At 29.4% G+C, this 17,773-nt stretch overlaps 1 protein-coding gene across 1 annotated transcript in view; it reads left to right on the top strand.

Annotated features, from left to right (window-relative positions):
* Positions 1 to 398: 398 nt before the first annotated feature.
* LOC113374858 (GRIP and coiled-coil domain-containing protein 2-like) overlaps positions 399 to 17,773 on the top strand; it is a 20,381-nt gene continuing 3,006 nt past the window's right edge. Inside the window, exons 1-6 of the mRNA XM_026614820.1 lie at positions 399 to 418; positions 686 to 791; positions 979 to 1,113; positions 1,235 to 1,351; positions 1,453 to 1,517; positions 2,458 to 2,704. Of these exons, the coding sequence (XP_026470605.1) occupies positions 399 to 418; positions 686 to 791; positions 979 to 1,113; positions 1,235 to 1,351; positions 1,453 to 1,517; positions 2,458 to 2,704 (690 nt within the window). The remainder of the gene's footprint in view (positions 419 to 685; positions 792 to 978; positions 1,114 to 1,234; positions 1,352 to 1,452; positions 1,518 to 2,457; positions 2,705 to 17,773) is intronic.

The following is a 17,773-nucleotide window of genomic DNA, read 5'->3' as shown; positions in this document are numbered from 1 at the left end:
TTATTCAAACTAATTGACAATTTTCATCATAATTCATGATTATTTTCTCGTCTTGTGCTAACAATTAATAAATAGAGTAGAAAATATTTAGTTGCCGATACAGCCTTTGCCTACAAATTTGAATTTTGCTTAAGAGTAATAACTTTAAAACAGTATGAAATTTCGAAGAAATACTGAATGAATATATTTAAATGAACATTTCTGATGTACATTTAAAAAACCAAATATTTGTGCAATTTTTTTTTTTTTTTTTATTTCTGTTATTTTAACAATCAGATTACAATACAATCTATAAGTTAAAAGTTATGGTATTGAAAATCAAAATCAAAAAGAAAAAAAATAGAATAAAGGAAATTATTGCAATAAAAAAAGTTTAATTTGCAGGTATCTTGTGTCAGATGTCAGACTGGCTGATAAAGTTGGTATTGTTCGTGGGGTACCACAAGTTAAACCTCACTCCACTGATAATAAGGAGCAAATATTATTAACGGACAGGAAAACATAAACAAAAAATATCACTCATGAAATAGATGAAAATTGTTTAGCAACAAATAATTTGCTAGACAATGCTAAAAAATGTTCCATTTCATATAGGTGATAAACTATAACTATTTATATATATATATATATATATATATATATATATATATAAAATATATATAAATATACATACTCATTTTTCAAGAGAACCTTCTACATCTTTACTGCCACCTCCATACAGAGATCCACCTCCACCTACCAATCAATTGAAAGTACCAGTAAACCCAGATACATGTAATTCCCGAAAAGAAGTATGTATCTGTTTATAATATAATTAGTAATAAACCTAGGTGCTAATATAATTAGGAATGTGTGCATTATAACTGATTTATTTTTACATTGAGCAAAACAAAACTGTAAATAATTTTTTTAACATGTGCAAATGGGCAATTAGTTTCGTTTTAATAAAATAACTGAAATTTTAACCTTAATTTTTAGGTAGATCATTCTTCAATTCAATGTTTATCAGAGATAAATGAATCTTTATTATACAATATTCAATATGGTGATTTATTGGTACTTGTAAAATATCAAAAAGATAAATTAACAGCTCAGCATTCTGATTTAAACAAAGTAAGCAAATCAATTGACTTAAATACTTACAACTATATTAGTAAATTGTATTATTCAATATATATGTATATATATATAGATATCAATATATATATATTATATATTAATTTCATATCTACAGTATGATGAGGACATTGAATACATAGAAGTCAAAACTCGCGATCAACAAGAACAAATGGACCTGTTAACAAGAGAAATTCAGCAGGCGGATACAATTATTAGACAGGGCAGTGAACAGGTTATAAGCACATTATTAAACAATCTTAATACTTGAGAACGTTTTGTTAAATTAAGAATCATTTATATTTTGATATACAAATATGTTTTTTTTTTATTTAGCTTTATGTTTTGTCTTGTGTTGAAGAAGAAAATGAAATTATTAAACAGCAGGAGAAAACAGTGAGGTCAGAAATCACTCTTTTACGATCAAAAATCAAAATTAGCAAAGTGAAACGGAATTACTTCAATGCAAAAATAAAATCAGATTACTTCTTGATGAACTCCAAATTGAGCAAAAGGCATATCTTAGACGGTATGATAGCAGGTTTGTTTTAAGAGAAATATAATTTCATGTTTTATATATGCATACACTTTATATTTACATATATAGAGTGGAGCGGGCATTAAAGGTGCGCCACAGATATCTTGCTCGATGAACAAACAGAGTAATGAATTTTTTAACAACAATATTTTAAAGTAGAGAGGAAAAGATGTATATTAGCTTTCACTTTGATTCTTTCGATGTTGCTATCAGGAAATAAACGGCAATGTTTGAAATTCCATAACAAAAGTTTTCTTGTGAGAACTGTTGTCTTTTTACGAGACCTTAATATAATTTTAACTGTATGTTATTTAGTTGTTTTATATGTATTGTCAATTTTAAGTTGGGAGAGAAGAATATTTAAAAAAAAAAACACATTTCTACAACGATGAATTAGCCGCGAGTTTTACTAAATATAGACAGATAGTTGTTCGTTTGATATGTGTTATTTGTTGTGATATAATTGGTTTGGTTTTCACATTATAATTGCTTGAAGTCAAATTTCACTTGTGTGTGTGTGTGTGTATGCCCTATCCTATACATACATACATGCAAGAAGAGATTGTGAAATGCAGTATGAAGTACAAGTAAGCTTGTTACTAAGGAGAAATTTTATTTATCTCTTTTTTTGTTACTTTATGCAAAACTTTACTTACCGCAGAAATACGTTCAGTTCCACAGTTTTTAAATTTTTTTCTAAAATTATTTTTTTATGTCAAATTATTTTTGAATCTTTATCTCATGCAAAAAATATGTGTACATGTTTTTAGAAGTTCAATAAACATATTAATGTATATTTTTAGACATCAATTTGAGATGCGTCTAATGACGGAAATGGAGCATTTACAATTTGATATAGAACATGCTAAGGCAAGCACCGATGATGTAATACAAACTGCAGATGCTTTGAGAATGGAAGTGTTGGACTTGGAAAGTGCTATTATAGAAAAGAAAATGCATGTTGAAAGTCTTGTAAATGAGATGAAAGAAGTTAATTTACAGAGTCTTACTAATACTACAAATGCAGAAGAGATTAAATTTTACTTGAAGGTACACATCAATTATATAAGAAATAATTTACTTATTCTAAAACTAAAAGTAAAATTGTTTGATATAACAGGTTTTTTCACAAGATTTCATTATATGAAAAACAAATTATAAGAAATGTTAATTCTTAATTAATTTTGATTATATAAGTTTAAGATTACAGTATAAGCCGAATCAAATTATATTCTACAGTTTGCTAAATATGCAATAATATTTCCAGTAAGTTTTATAAGAAATATTATTTTTAAGGTACTCATAAACCTGGCAGTACAAGAAGAATGATTGGTTCGCCAAGGCAGCTTGAAAATGCTGTACCTACAAACAAAAATCCACATGGAGTTTGGGTGTGAGCTAAAAATTTATGCAAGTAATTATTCATTTCTTATATAAAAAACCTGTTTTCTCACAGCCATCTACAAATCTAAGATTTAAAACAACCATGATTGTCAGTATGATCTTTTTAGCTTACAATTAGTTCATTAGGCTATAGTATTTTAAATTATATTCTTTATTGTGGAAAAAAAGTATTATATTCTATTTTAGTGCTACCAGAATCATACTTTTGAAATGTTGAACAAGAAAGAGAACTTCATAATATCTATAGAAGTATTATTTGTACAAAATGAAAGAAATATCTATTTATATTATTTTTTATTTTCTATTGACAATGCTAAAATATTAATAGTTGTAAATATTTTTTGTTAAGGTTCTATTATATTTAGTTTGTCACTTTACCATCATATACATTACAAAAGTATAATACATTTTTGATATATATATAATTATTTAAATAAATTTTAATGTAACAAACATTGTTACTATATTGACATTTATTCTTGTTTTCAATTATCTTAATTTGATATTAATTTGAAGCGTAAGGTAAAAAAATTTTTAATTGAAACCACCGTTTTTTTGAAAACCATATTTCAGTTTAAAATTTAACGTTTAAAAAACGCATTAATATTTATAATTTTAATAGTTAATAATCAACTGTATTATACTATTAGAAAGCTACTGCATTCACGAGTAGCATCGGCAACGTATTTTCAAGAAATCGCACTTATCATTAATTTAATAACTTGTGATATATCTTCACTTTATTAATATACAGTTAATCTTCTATATATATAAAAATAAGTCGGGTTTTCCTTCCTGGCGAAATAACTCCAGAACGCATGAACCGATTTCGACAATTTTGCATTCGTTGGAAAGGTCTCGGGCTCCGCAAGGTTTATAGCTAAGAAAATTAGTGGTGCATGGCATCGTGCCCTAATGCAAATTGCTGGAACTTTACGTACCGTAATTAAAAATTCGAGTAATAAAATAATCATAATTATTTTAAATAATTTCAAATAGATTATCTTCCATATATATAAAAATAAGTCGGGTTTTCCTTCCTGACGAAATAACTCCAGAACGCATGAACCGATTTGGACAACTTTGCATTCGTTGGAAAGGTTTCGGGTTCCGCAAGGTTTATAAGCTAAGAAAATTAGTGGTGCATGGCATCGTGCCCTAATGCAAATTGCTGGAACTTCACGCACCGTAATTAAAAATTCAAGTAATGACATTAGTGAGAATTATCAGAATTATGCTTGGTTAAGTCAACGAGCAATTCTTGAATAATGATGTACACGCACTGAATTTCACCATTCAATAAAAAATTGCTGGCGATTTGGTGACATACCAATGATTCCGACTGGTCTTCCGTTTGACTTTAAACGATTGCAATTTCCAGTTCGCCTTGCGTTCGCAATGACAACTAACAAGTCGCAAGATCAATCGCTTAGTGTTTGCGGAATAAATTTCAAATAGATTATTTAGAAAATCATTGTTTTTCGCATGGGCAGTTATACGTTGCCTGTTCACGAGTTGGAAAACAATCCGCTTTGTTTGTGTTAACGTTAGACCAAAAAACAAAAAATGTGATTTACCAAAGAGCACTTCAATGAAACGGTTAATTTGCGGATTCACTTTCATTTACTTAGAGAAGTTCAACTAAAAAATACTTCATTTTTGTAATCGAAATAAATTCATTACTGTTGTGCAATAAAATCAATTTTTTCATATTCAAATATAAAACAAACAAAAAAATTCTTCATCTGGTGGCGAAACGGAGTTCGTCGGGTTTGCTAGTCCCTTTATAATCGTTATATATATTTCAAAAAATTACTGCCTTAATCGGATTAAAACTACAGTGTTTACAGGCATGTCCCTAGAACTCTGCAAACATACATACACACCAGCGCTCTGGTGAATCCGCGCCCTACAAGTACCGCGCGCTATATTTTATAAAAAAAATTATATAACAGAAATATTTGATCATAGATGAAAAGGTAGAAACAAATGATTCGCTCGTTACTACGATATTCATTCTAGGTATATTGGAATAATGCAAATTAATGAAAAAAGTCGTGTACTTTCTTACGAAAGAGTAGTCACTTCAAACTCAATTATTAGTGTTAAAAATTATATACCGTAATTACGTTACAGTATTATGTAGTCATTACCAAACTTATTAACACCAGAAACACCGCCGAATGTGAGCACAGTTGGAAATGAAAGACAAAAATATTTTAGGTCTACTTCTCGAAATTGCGGAATACTCGCGGAATTACGTTCACTGGCTCAGTTATGTGAACATAATTACGGAAGTCATGAAATTGACAATTTCTTGACAAATATATGCTAGATTTAATTATGAAACTAATCATTTATCAATACTGATCAATAATTTCACAAAATTGAATCGATTAAGCTTACCGACATCGAATAAAAACCTTAAGCAAACGAACCGTCACATGAACCTAACTAGCTAACAAGCAAGTACAGAATGGCGATTATTATTTTCCGACCGTTTTCTTATCTTGCGATCAAAATGGAAAAATCTCGGGATAATGTACTATCCCGGAATAGTGTACGTTTAACCCATTTTATACTCTCCTTTTATCTATGGTTTAACCTTACATCTAAATATTCCAAGAAATTTGTTTGAATATTATTTTTATTTACAAAATTTGCTTACATACCGTTCAATATAAATGATGACATAATACTATTTTAAATAACCATACTGAGATTTAATATTCATTATAACAGATTTTATGATAAAATATGATTCATGTTTAACTTGTTTATTGATAGAATTGGAAATGATGATCTTCAATGTTGATATAATATTCACGTAGCATTTACACTCATGTTTGAAGTACTCTTGTCAGTTTCTTTAATAGATGTAATTTCCATATATATTTTCCAAGGAATCAAGTTGAATTTTCTTGCTTGTTTTAAATAAATGGATTTATAATACATTCACACTTATATATATATATATATATATATATATATATTTATAAATTGAGTTATTTTGATTCGGGCAGTAACACCAAGTAAAAAAAAACTAAAGCACTTGTAAAAAAGCTTTATTTAACCATACGTTTCGGTCTTCGTCGAGACCGTCATTCAGCGGAACAACTAAAAGATTTTATAAATAATGTAGGAGGAAAATGATTTAAAGTAAATAGTCAATATAAAACAATACTAACAGATCACATTAATGAGCTCAAACATAACATAGATTTTTTCAATCTCACGATCCTACATTTCGAAAATAACTTACTTAAAAGATGATTTAGCGAAGGATGCCTAATATTATTACACAATGAGACTGCCATAAATAAGAGAACAGACAACAATTCGCTTTGCAATGACTATAAAATAATCCATTTTTCAAAACACCACCATATCTGAATGAAGCGTGTATTTTATTATTTTGTTATTTTACCAAAAACATATGTTTACCAGTCTTTTTACACTTTCACAAACAAAAATTGTAAACACAATTAATTCAGTTTTTAAATCATATTTTATTATTTTAAAATCAGAACGGAAATTTGTAGTTATCGGGTTGGCAACAAAGTGCGCATTGTTGTTAGAAAATTAAAGATTTTGGGTGGAATTAAATAGCATTGTTCTGTAATGTATTTACCATTTTGATAGATGACCTTTTGTTATCTTCAAAGAAGCATCATTATCCCACGTTTGTAAAACTTATAGTTTTTATTAGCAAAAACTGAATTATAGGCACAATTTGACATCATTTTTTTTTTTAATTCAAGGGTTTTAAATAGTGGTGTATGGCATCGTGCCTTAAGGCAAATGGCTGGAACTTTGCGTACCAAAAACTAATTTTTTTAGAAAAGATTTTTTTTTAATATTTGAAAAAAATAGATTTTTGAGAAATTTTAAATTTTTGAAAAAAAAAGACTTTTTGGAAAAAAAAACTGTTGAAAAAAATGGTTTATTTTATTTTGAAATATTTTGGAAATTTTAAACTTTTTTTCGAAGAAATCGCACTGCTTTAGCTGCATAGAGACGAATTATCAAACCGGGACACCTTAATTAGATCTAAGAAGTATTTTTTGTTAAATGTTTTACTGATACTATACTACATTACATTCAAATCACCAATATTTCCATATTGCCCCCCGGTGGGGCGTGCGCCCCACGTTGGGAATCACTGCACTAGAATGTAACAAAAAATTGTCAAAAATCATTAGTTCATATTATTTTTCTCCTACATTATTTATAAAATCTTTTAGTTGTTCCACTGAATAACGGTCTCGACGAAGACCGAAACCTATGGTTAAATAAAGCGTTTTACAACTGCTTTAGTTTTTTTTACTTGGTGTTACTGCCCGAATCAAAATAACTCATCAAAATATATATCAACATCAAATTCACATACTTCAATATAAATAAATATTATAAATATATAATAACGGCGAAATAACCCACCTGTATCACGTTTTGCCTGGCCCTGCGCCGCCTATAACCACCTAGCCGAATAACCTATTTTTGTCTTGTCGTTTGACGTCTGACCATGAGAATGTGGACATGTTTGCAAACATTTTTCATTTGGTAATACTATTAATATTACATAAAAATTATTTAATTAGCAATATTTTTTTTAAATTTTGCATTAAGAAAGGTCGGTTGTCCGAGAACACTTTGAAGTAGGCCCACAAAAAAATTCGTAAGTGTTTCTTATCGTGCATATTTTATTAACTATATAAAATGTCAAATAAAAATGAGATTATTGTATAACTAAAAGCAGTTTTTGACATTCTACTCGCTTTGTATAGCTGATAGGGTATGGCGGGGTACTAAGGTCCAATTTAGCTTTAAGCAATTATATTGTAAAAACCAAACCAATTATATCACAACAAATAACACATATCAAATGAACAACTATCTGTCTATATTCAGTAAAACTCTTACTGATTTCATTATTGTAGAAATTTGTTTTTTTCTGATTTTCAATAATTTGCCTCCTGGTCCTTTTTACCGCATAGGTGGGGTAAAATGGCACGGCCAGGGGGCTATAGGTCTAATGTCTTATTTTTAATTTTAAATGAATTTTACGAAATAATTTCAACCAATGCAAATCATAAATTTTATGGGTACAGAGATAACATTGTATAAAACCTTGATCTGGAATTTTGTCAGAAATATTCATCAGCAGAGTTGGAATAACTATTAATTTCATTTATTTTTTCTAAAATATTTCTTTTAACTGTTTTTACATTTTTATTCACGATTATTGTTTACGGTTTTGCTCAGGATATAAAGGTTAAGTTGATACTTTGTACCCCATCCACGTGTAAACTATTATATAAGTTATATAAAAAAAATGAATCTAACTTGAAATTAATAATACATCCTGTAAAACAGTTAAATAACTAAAACCTAAAGATTATATTAAAGTCTCTTAAATTAAAAAACAGTGCTCACAACCAAAGAAAACAATAACGAAAGAAAATATTTTTGTCATGGATTTTCAAACATTGCCGTTTATCTTCCGAAAGCAACAACGTAAAAATCAAGGCGAGGGCTGGTTATACATTTTTCCCCTCTACTTTCAAATATTGTTGTTAAATAATTCTTATCTTTTCTTGTTTTTGAGATAATGTTGGTGGACCTTTTTATCTCCGGATTTTTAAGCCCCGCTCTACTCTATATGTAGTATTTAACCGCTCGTTGGAGTATACGTAAAAAAATGTTTAACTATCTTTAAACTAAATGAAATTATTTTTAATAATTGCTTAAATTTTGGCCTGCATCAAACGCTGTTTCGAACATCCGGCCCTTGTCGAAAACATTCATACTTTCTCTGCTGAATCCTTTAGGAGCCCTAAAAGTGAAAATATAATATTAATAACAGTTTTTTATATGTCAGAAATGAATATTTAGTTTTACAATTTAAATTTCAAAAATGCTTACGTGAGTCTACTTTGAAATTTCTCGATTTCTAGTAAAAGATCATCAAGGGCCTCGTCGTCCATATCGACGTTCATATCGTATATATCTAATTAAATAAAGTCGACCATTATTACATATAAGAAATAATTAAGCAAGCATTAATTGCTTGATACTGACCAACTGGCAAATCAACGTCATCTGCATTACGCCACTCCTTTATATGATTTTGACCTTTGGCATAAAAGACTTGCATTCCGAAGCACGGAATCTGTTGCACAGCTACAAAAGATTTGCGGTCTGAACCAACCTAATTGAAATGTAATATTTGTTTTAGGAAATAATCAAATACAGCAGTAGTTTAAATCTTCATGGTTATGCGTTGGGTTAACTATGTTGAAAATGTTATGTGAGCTCCAAAATAGGAAAGCATTAACACGTTCGCGGACGTGAAGTGAACAGTTTCATTGTGTTACAGAATGACGTAGATCAGTGATTCCCAAATTCATTTCAACTACCGCCCCCTTTTCAGAAAAAATATTACTCAGCGCCCCCTTATTTTTTTTTTCATTTCAATAGGAATTAATAGAGCGTATAAAAATTATTGTATCTGTAAAAGATAAATTGACGAATAAGAAACCAATTTTGATATAGTATACTATTTTAATCAATCATAAAACATTCGGAAAAAATTGCACCATCAGTGAATTTGAAATTTTCTAGGCCCGCAAGTCAGAATTTTACAGATATATTACGGGTATAATTGTAATGAAATGCTATTGTAATTAGTACATCACTGCTGACGGAAACGTTTTGCAAAACATTTGATCATTTATTTATTAAAATAATAAACGTTATTAAAATTGACTTTTACTCTTTCAAAAAAAGGTTGTAAAATAACATCAAATTCTGAAATTATAAAACTATATTCAGAATAAAGATACAAAATTTTAATTTTAATGTGAGGGATGAATCTGGTGTGCTGCTACCAATTCAGCAATTTTCGGTTCTATCTTCGTTAAAAGTAATCTAAAATGACCATGATCGTCTTTTTCGTTCATAAATTAGTTACAGCGCTGAATCCACGCTCCACTAAGTATGATGACGAAAATGCAATCAGAAATTTTTCAATGAATGCTACCAGAATTGTTGGTAGCTATTTTAGAACTTAAATTTCAATTCATTATTTGTTATTATCACCATCAATTCTTTTTATAGCTATAAAGAATCTTTTGTAATATCACTTGAAAAAGGATCGAAAACACAATCAAGTTTGTTCATTTGCATAATATCTTCGAAATCAAAATCGCTATTCTATAAATTGGGCGTTAAATCTCAATCCACGAGCCTTAAGCTCCACGGTGTTGATGGAATTTCAACAAAATTGAATAATTTTATAAATTTAGAAATATTTAAGAAAAATAGTACATTTGTAAAAAATATAAATGCCTTTTTGTGCTTAAGAAAGTATCGAGTCCACCCGCGCAGCGAAACCAAATTTCTGAACTAAATCTTCCTAATGGATTGAAACTTTCGGATCCACACTTCAACACGTATAAAAGCATATAGATAAAAATCAAAGGGATCTTTCTGGCTTATTATTGTTTTTTATTATTAAGTAGTAAATGAGCCGCTCAGTGCACACATCGACTAACTCCACTTTTTGAAAAAAAAACTGAGATATTAGTGGGAAAGAACTTGGTATAATCATAACTTTTTATGATTATAATAATTTTCCAAAAGAATAAAAATTGCCACTATGAAACGAAAATTTTTTTTGACCACTGAATCCATAAGTCATTTATTTCAGAAGACATTTTGATTAACTCCATTCTGTAGTGTATATGTTCTGGTTGGATTGGATTTCGGGTTTCAAATTCATGAATTACAAATAAGAACACAGAACTGTAGGGTGTTGTGGGTCCCGAAAAAAATTCATCTAGTTTTATAAAAGACATCGAGGACGTTACAAACTTTGAAAAAATAACATACTAAAATTCGTGTACCCGGCAAAACAAGAATAACTTAATTAAAAATAAATTTCTGGTCGGTGAAAAAAGTTATTAATCTATTGACTCAAGATTTTGTCATTATTGAGTCACGTGCGAAAAAAAATCGAGACATAATTTTACCAGATAGTTGATACAATATAATAAAAACATTTAAGAGAAAAGCGCCATTGTAGCTAAGCCGAATGCTTCACTAAGATTTTTTATCTATTTTTTATTTATTTAGAACAATAAATCAATAACAGAAAAGTAACCATCACAGGGTGTCCAGAAACTTGGCTTAAAATGCGCTGAATTTAGAATAGAAAGGTCCAAACCCAACGATATACAATTTAAGTGTGACTACAATGGAGATCCGAATTTTAAAAAAAAGTTGAAAACTTGATTAACTCCACAAGTCATATCAATACTTTAATGATAATTATTTTCTCACTATTAATAGTTATAAATCTTATATACCGTTACATGTAAGCTATATATGTATTTATGCGTTCTAAAATATATTTTTCAATTTATATTATAACAGGAATTTTTAAAAGCAATATACATTACTTTATCGGTTTTCTCCACTTTCTGACTTTCGGAGTTAGTCACTGTGTGCACTGAACGGCTCAATTACTAAGAAAATTTAAAATTTTTTAGTTTTAATAACCTCAGTAGAGTAGTTGCAAATTACTTAATATATTTTTATGATTGCATCATAGTTTGCGAAACGAGACAAACGAATAGAAGTCGGAATATTAAATTCGGTTTTACAAGCTTTATGCAACAAACCGATCACTCGCGTTTATGAAGATGCTTCAGATACTTTCAATCTATCACTGGCTTGCTAATTGTGTTATCACTAAGAATAATAATAGATTTCCAATTTTGATTTAAGTCAGCATTAAGTTATGATTAAGGGCCGACAGTGACAAAGTCGAAATCTAAAGAAATTAAAATATTTTTTTTACTAAAACGGGATTTGTAGTATTGTTAACTAAAGTATTATAAAATTGTTTATATCATATATGCTTGAGTAATTTTAACTAAAACTTAAAACTAAAAGCGTCCACTTTGGGAACCACTGACGTAGATGATACAGCCAAAGATAAAAGAAGAGGCTACAGCAGTGATTTCCAACCTGTGGGGCGCGCCCCCCTGGGGTGGCGCCATACCGTTCCAGGGGGAGCGCGAAGCTGTTTCAAAAATATTATTTTTAAATGCTGAGTATGTGTCAAAAACAAATCAGCAAAATACTTAAAGTACTTCTAAGAGTGTTTGAACTCAAAAAAGAAATTGCTATATATCTTGCTGATAACAAAAGAGACGAAGCAATCTTGTTTTAGGACACAAAGTTCCTCGCAAAATTTGCGTATTTGGTTGATATTTTTCAAAGACTTAGCGATTTAATTAAATCAATGCAAGGATCTCAAATTCGTGCTTTTGTTCAGAAAGACAATATTACGGCTTTAATAAAAAAATTTGAACTGTGTATAGCTAGTATCAAATAACTTTATAACTTTAACATGTTTTACACTTTTAAAATTACTTGTGTTACTGATGAAATAGAAGTAAGTAAAGATCTTATTATTATATCAGTCATATGACTAGTCTACGAAACTAATTTTCGCATTACTTTATCTAATTACGTCCAAATACGAATGGATTAGAAATCCATTTGTCATTGAGAAACATGATGATTTTGGTAATTCAACAGCAGAGCAGAAAATGATAATTGATTTATCTAGTGATAGCATATTGACGCAGATGTTTCAGGACGAAAATATATTGTTAAGTTTTGGTTACCAGTAAAGGACGATTTTCCTACTTTGGCAAATAATGCTTTAGAAATTTTATTACCATTTGTGAGATCTTACTTATGTGAAACAGAAAATTCTTATAATAAATAGTTATGTTTGTATGTATATTTTTTATAATACTGTGTATTATTTGGCATAATTTCAGTTATATTAAGTATATTTAAATTAAATTGTTAGAAAAATAAGAATGGGAGGGGGGCGCAATATTTTTATCATTCGAAAGGGGGGCGCAAGGAAGAAAAGGTTGGAAACCGCTGGGCTACAGCATCCATCGATCGTATGACGATTAAAATGTGATAAGGACCACCAATATAATAAGAATTTAATGTGAATACATTAACTTATTCTTAATCAACAGCGTTTAATCATATTTTGGATTTTGGATATCACAACCAAATTAAAAATAATATGAATGTCAATTTTGTACCTTGCCGAAGCTTTTACTGTCCGCGAACGTGTTAACTTCGCTTGTAGTTATAAGTAATTAATCTTAACCGATTTTTCTTAAGCATATCATGTGAAATGTTATATTGATGGTATTATTAATAATTATTTTGATTGATAATACAGCACAATTATTACAATAATAATTTGTTTTAAGTTTTAATTATTAACAATAATGAATTATCTTACGTTCATTTGAACAGGCATAACTACACTCTGTAGTGCTTTGCGACGTCTGATTCGATCCGCCGTTAAGAGCGCAGCTGCCACTTTTCTAACCTTTGATTAAATGATTAACATGATTAAAGTCAAATCAAAACATTTAAATGCTTAAATTTATTTCTCGAGATTGAATAATCTGCTTTCGCCGATCTTTCATTTTCTTAAAACAATGCAATTAAGCGAATGTTCACATTCGCACAATTTGAGTAAAATGTGCATAGTATATAAAATACTAACGAAAGCGATTATCACAATCGGATTCGAAACACTGTTAAACGGTCGTCTAGCGTCCAAAGTATCGATTGAGCTTTGCGTTTTAGTATTATATTCAAGAAAAACTATTTGTATTGAAAAGACGAGAAAGACAGATCTTGCGGTTTCGGAGATCTAGTAAAAAAAGTAAAAATCATGGTATCGTGCTTTAAGGCAAATTGCTGCAACATTCCGTACTAAAAATTAACATTAAAAGATTCAATTTTCTTTTAGAAAAAACTCTTTAGATTTTTAAAATTTTTGTAAGAAATCGATCTTTTTTAAAAATATGATTTTTTATGTTTTGAAATATTTTGGAAATTTTAAACTTTTTTTCAAAGCAATCGCGATACGTTATCTCGTAGAAACGAAATATCGAAGCGCGTGGGCGCCGCGTTGCAGTATTACAGATAAACATTGGTATGGATCCCATAGATAAGTGAATAAAATTTGTTATTATTATTAAAATATCTATAAAATACGTGATCATTTGATGTACATATGTCTAATGATCATTTTTGGCCGCCAAATGGCATTTTTTTAACTTTTTTTTATTGGATCTTCGAAACCGCTAGACCTGCTTTTCCAAAAACTTTACCATACTTCATTTCGTCAATACAAGTAAAATGTTTTTTGAATCTTATAAATCAGACGCTCCGTTCTCTAAAAAATCAATTACCATTTTTGGAACTTTTTGTGCCATATCTTTGAAACTCGACCTGTCTTTACTAAAAACTATCCAGAACGACTCCTTATCAATACGAATCGAATGTTTTTTTTAATTATTCAAATCGGTTGACTTGTGTTCCCGAAATCATCGACGAAAATTTGTATCCGCGCATACACATACACACACATATATACACGAATACTTACACAAATACATCCATTTTTCTAAGGTATGCCAAAATGTTCAGAAACCTTTAAAACATTTATAATATATAAAAATTTTCATTTTCGATTTTTTTGCGATTACTATAACTTACCCTACGGGAAGTTAAAAATGCCATTTGGCGGTCAAAAATGATCATTCATTAGACATATGCACATCAGATTATCAGATATGTTATGGTGATTTTAATAATGTGTATCAATTTTATTAACATTTTTGTGGGTTCCGTAAAATCGTATGTCCGTTAGACGGCGACGCGGCGCTTACAGCATCAATATTTCGTCTCTATGCAGCTAAAGCAGTGCGATTGCTTTGAAAAAAAATTCAAAATAACAAATTATTTTAAAATTAAAAAACATTTTTTTTTTCAAAAATTTAAAATTTCTCAAAAATCTAATTTTTTCAAAGTTAAAAAAAAAACCTTTTTAAAAAAAATAATTTTTAGTACGGAAAGTTCCAGCAATTTGCCTCAAGGCACGATGCCACATACCACTAGTTTAGAATAATATTGAACGTGCATATAAATCATGATTTGACACTATTAACATTGAACCTTACGTTTATATTCTCTGGAAAATCTGCCAGTTTTTCATGCATTTCAGGATCGTCAAGGAATGGCCATGTTATGCGCCCTGTATGCATTACCATGAGCAAGAGCTTCAAATATAGATTGCGCAACCTTTTGAGTTCAGGACTAGTAATTCTCCTTAAGAATTGAATCCATCTTACAGCTTTCACGCGTTCTGTGCAAATAAAATTAGAGAATTTTGATAAAATTTAAAATTGCGGACCGTATACATATACTGCGATTATTTAAATAATATAGAAACAATTGCATAGTTTCAAAAATGTTTTCAGTTATCTTATATATAAAAATGGAGCTCTCGATCAAATGATTCGGTAAAACTCGAAAACGGCTAAACCGATTTGGCCAGTCTTAGTCTTGAAAAATTCGTGCCAATCCAGAGATGGTCGGAAAGGTGAGATATTGTTTCAAAATCGCGTAGAAACTTTACATTTTTACTTTGAAAATTTTTGTAGAGGCGTAATTTAAATAAAACAACGGACGGTGGCTAATACGTGAAATGTCAAACATTTTTGAAAGATGATGTTCAATTACATTTAATATGATGTTTTACTTGAATATTATTTAATTATGATTAAACTGTAGTAAGTAGTTTTGTTTGTAGTTTTATTTATATACAAAAACATTAGTAAACGGGCCGCAAGTGTTACTAGAGGCTCAAAATATCAACTTTTTTTGAAATGTTAATATGAAAATGCACTTTTTGGCATATTTTCCTCAAACATGGTGCTCTCATTTGTATAATTATATACTCATTGATATTTATAAAACTTTTTCTAGGTTATATTATTTTTTATTTATTTTAATTAAATTCAGAACCTAAATTTGGTATCGATCAAATGGACATTTTGTCGAATAACATTTTCCCAATTATAATTTTCCAGAATTTATCGAAGAATAGTTAGTAATATATGAAGATCCGGGTTAAAAAGGTCTACCACTGATGTGTCAAAATCAGTAAAGTTAAGCATTGTTTACCAACAATATTTGAAAGTAGAGGAAAAAAGATGTAAACCAGCTAATAACCTTGGTTTGAAAACGGTAATCTTTGAAATGGGGAGATGAACGGTAATCTTTGAAAATCCATAATAAAGTATTTTCTTCCGTTGGTAGTTTTTTAGCATTAGTTAAAAATGTAATTATTTTGTAAAATACCTTTAAAATTATAATAAGGCTTTAAACCTTTTTGCCACCTGCCCGTTACAAGTTACCCCCCTATAGGGTAAAAAGGTCTAGATTACAAATGTTTGAAAGATATAAAAAATCATGTTCGTTTGATATGTGTTATTTGTTGCGATATAATTGTTATGGTTTTCGCAATATAGTTTATATTTGTTCAAAGTCAAATGGACCTTTGTGCCTCGCCCTGCTCTACATATATGCTTTGTATTAAATTACTTTAATTCATCGAATGTTATTTGACTTGAATATTGTTTTCAAAAAGCAGGTCAAAGAAGAAGTACTTATAAGTATTAAATTCATTTTCTATCTCTCCTCGCAGAAATATAAAAAGTTTGTATAAGCTCAGTAGTATTATTTACAATTATACCAAAATCCAGAATCCAAAAAGAATCTGAAAAACTTGAAACGTAATCAATAAGTCGAAAGACCAAAAAAGACTCGAATGGATTTACTATGTTTTCTATAGAAAGTATATAATCTTCCAGTTTGATTGTATTGATAAAATATGAACAAACTGATGGGGTTTATTGTTTTTATAATACTTGTTTAAGGGGGTTGTTCTTTTTTCGTTACAAAAAATGCGAAGTATTTGTTTTTGTTTTTTCTCGAAATGTATTTATCATAGAGACATGCGGTTTTTTTTAAACAAAATTACAAAATCATAGAATATTACGTGATTTTCTTCTTTTCTTTTTGCGCCGTCATTTTTTAACCAGGGGGCGCCAAAGTCGGTCTTGCAAAAATCGATCTCTTTTGCGGTGCCACAGATAAATCCGTTGTGCATCGCCCGAAACAAAAAAAAAAGAAATTACGTTGAAGAAGAAGTTTGTTTCCAGTCCCCTACCAAAAAAAAGAAAAAAAGCAAGAAGAAAAAAATGGCAGCTATTTAAAAAAAAAAGTGTCAAAAAAGGCCTTTTTTGGGGCGAGAAGCTTCGCAAATTTTTTTTGCGTAATGTTATCAAGTTGTTTGAGGTAGGGGGACTCGGTATTGCAGTGGTGAACAAATTAAAAAAAATGCAAGTCGATCCGACTTGTAGTTTTTGTTTAATTTGTGGCACCGCATTGAAAAAAGTCTTTGAGAAAAACGTATTTAAAGTTCTAATATAATGTACTGAATACACCATTTAATTTAATGTACTAAATACACCATGGTGTTCAAAGATGCTGACACATTAAAAAGGTCATGTGCATGAGGTATTATAATGAAAAAGAGGAAGCTGGCATACAATAGCTCGCGGAGCGATAAAAAAACGCTTTCAGAGGATCATACATATAGAGATATATATATCTATAACTTCGTCAAAAAAATAGATATTGAGATGATTTTTTTTTTGAAATGATTCTAAGGGTTTTTATCTTTCATAATATCAAAAAATCTCAAAACCGAAACAAAGAAAAATAAAAAAAGAACAACCCCCTTAAAAT

This window comes from Ctenocephalides felis, unplaced genomic scaffold (genome assembly GCF_003426905.1).
Source record: "Ctenocephalides felis isolate EL2017-DRISC unplaced genomic scaffold, ASM342690v1 CF-g0.4_SCAFFOLD_01886, whole genome shotgun sequence".
NCBI classification, from domain to species: Eukaryota; Metazoa; Arthropoda; class Insecta; order Siphonaptera; family Pulicidae; genus Ctenocephalides; species Ctenocephalides felis.
This window is presented reverse-complemented; position numbering and strand designations above follow the sequence as displayed.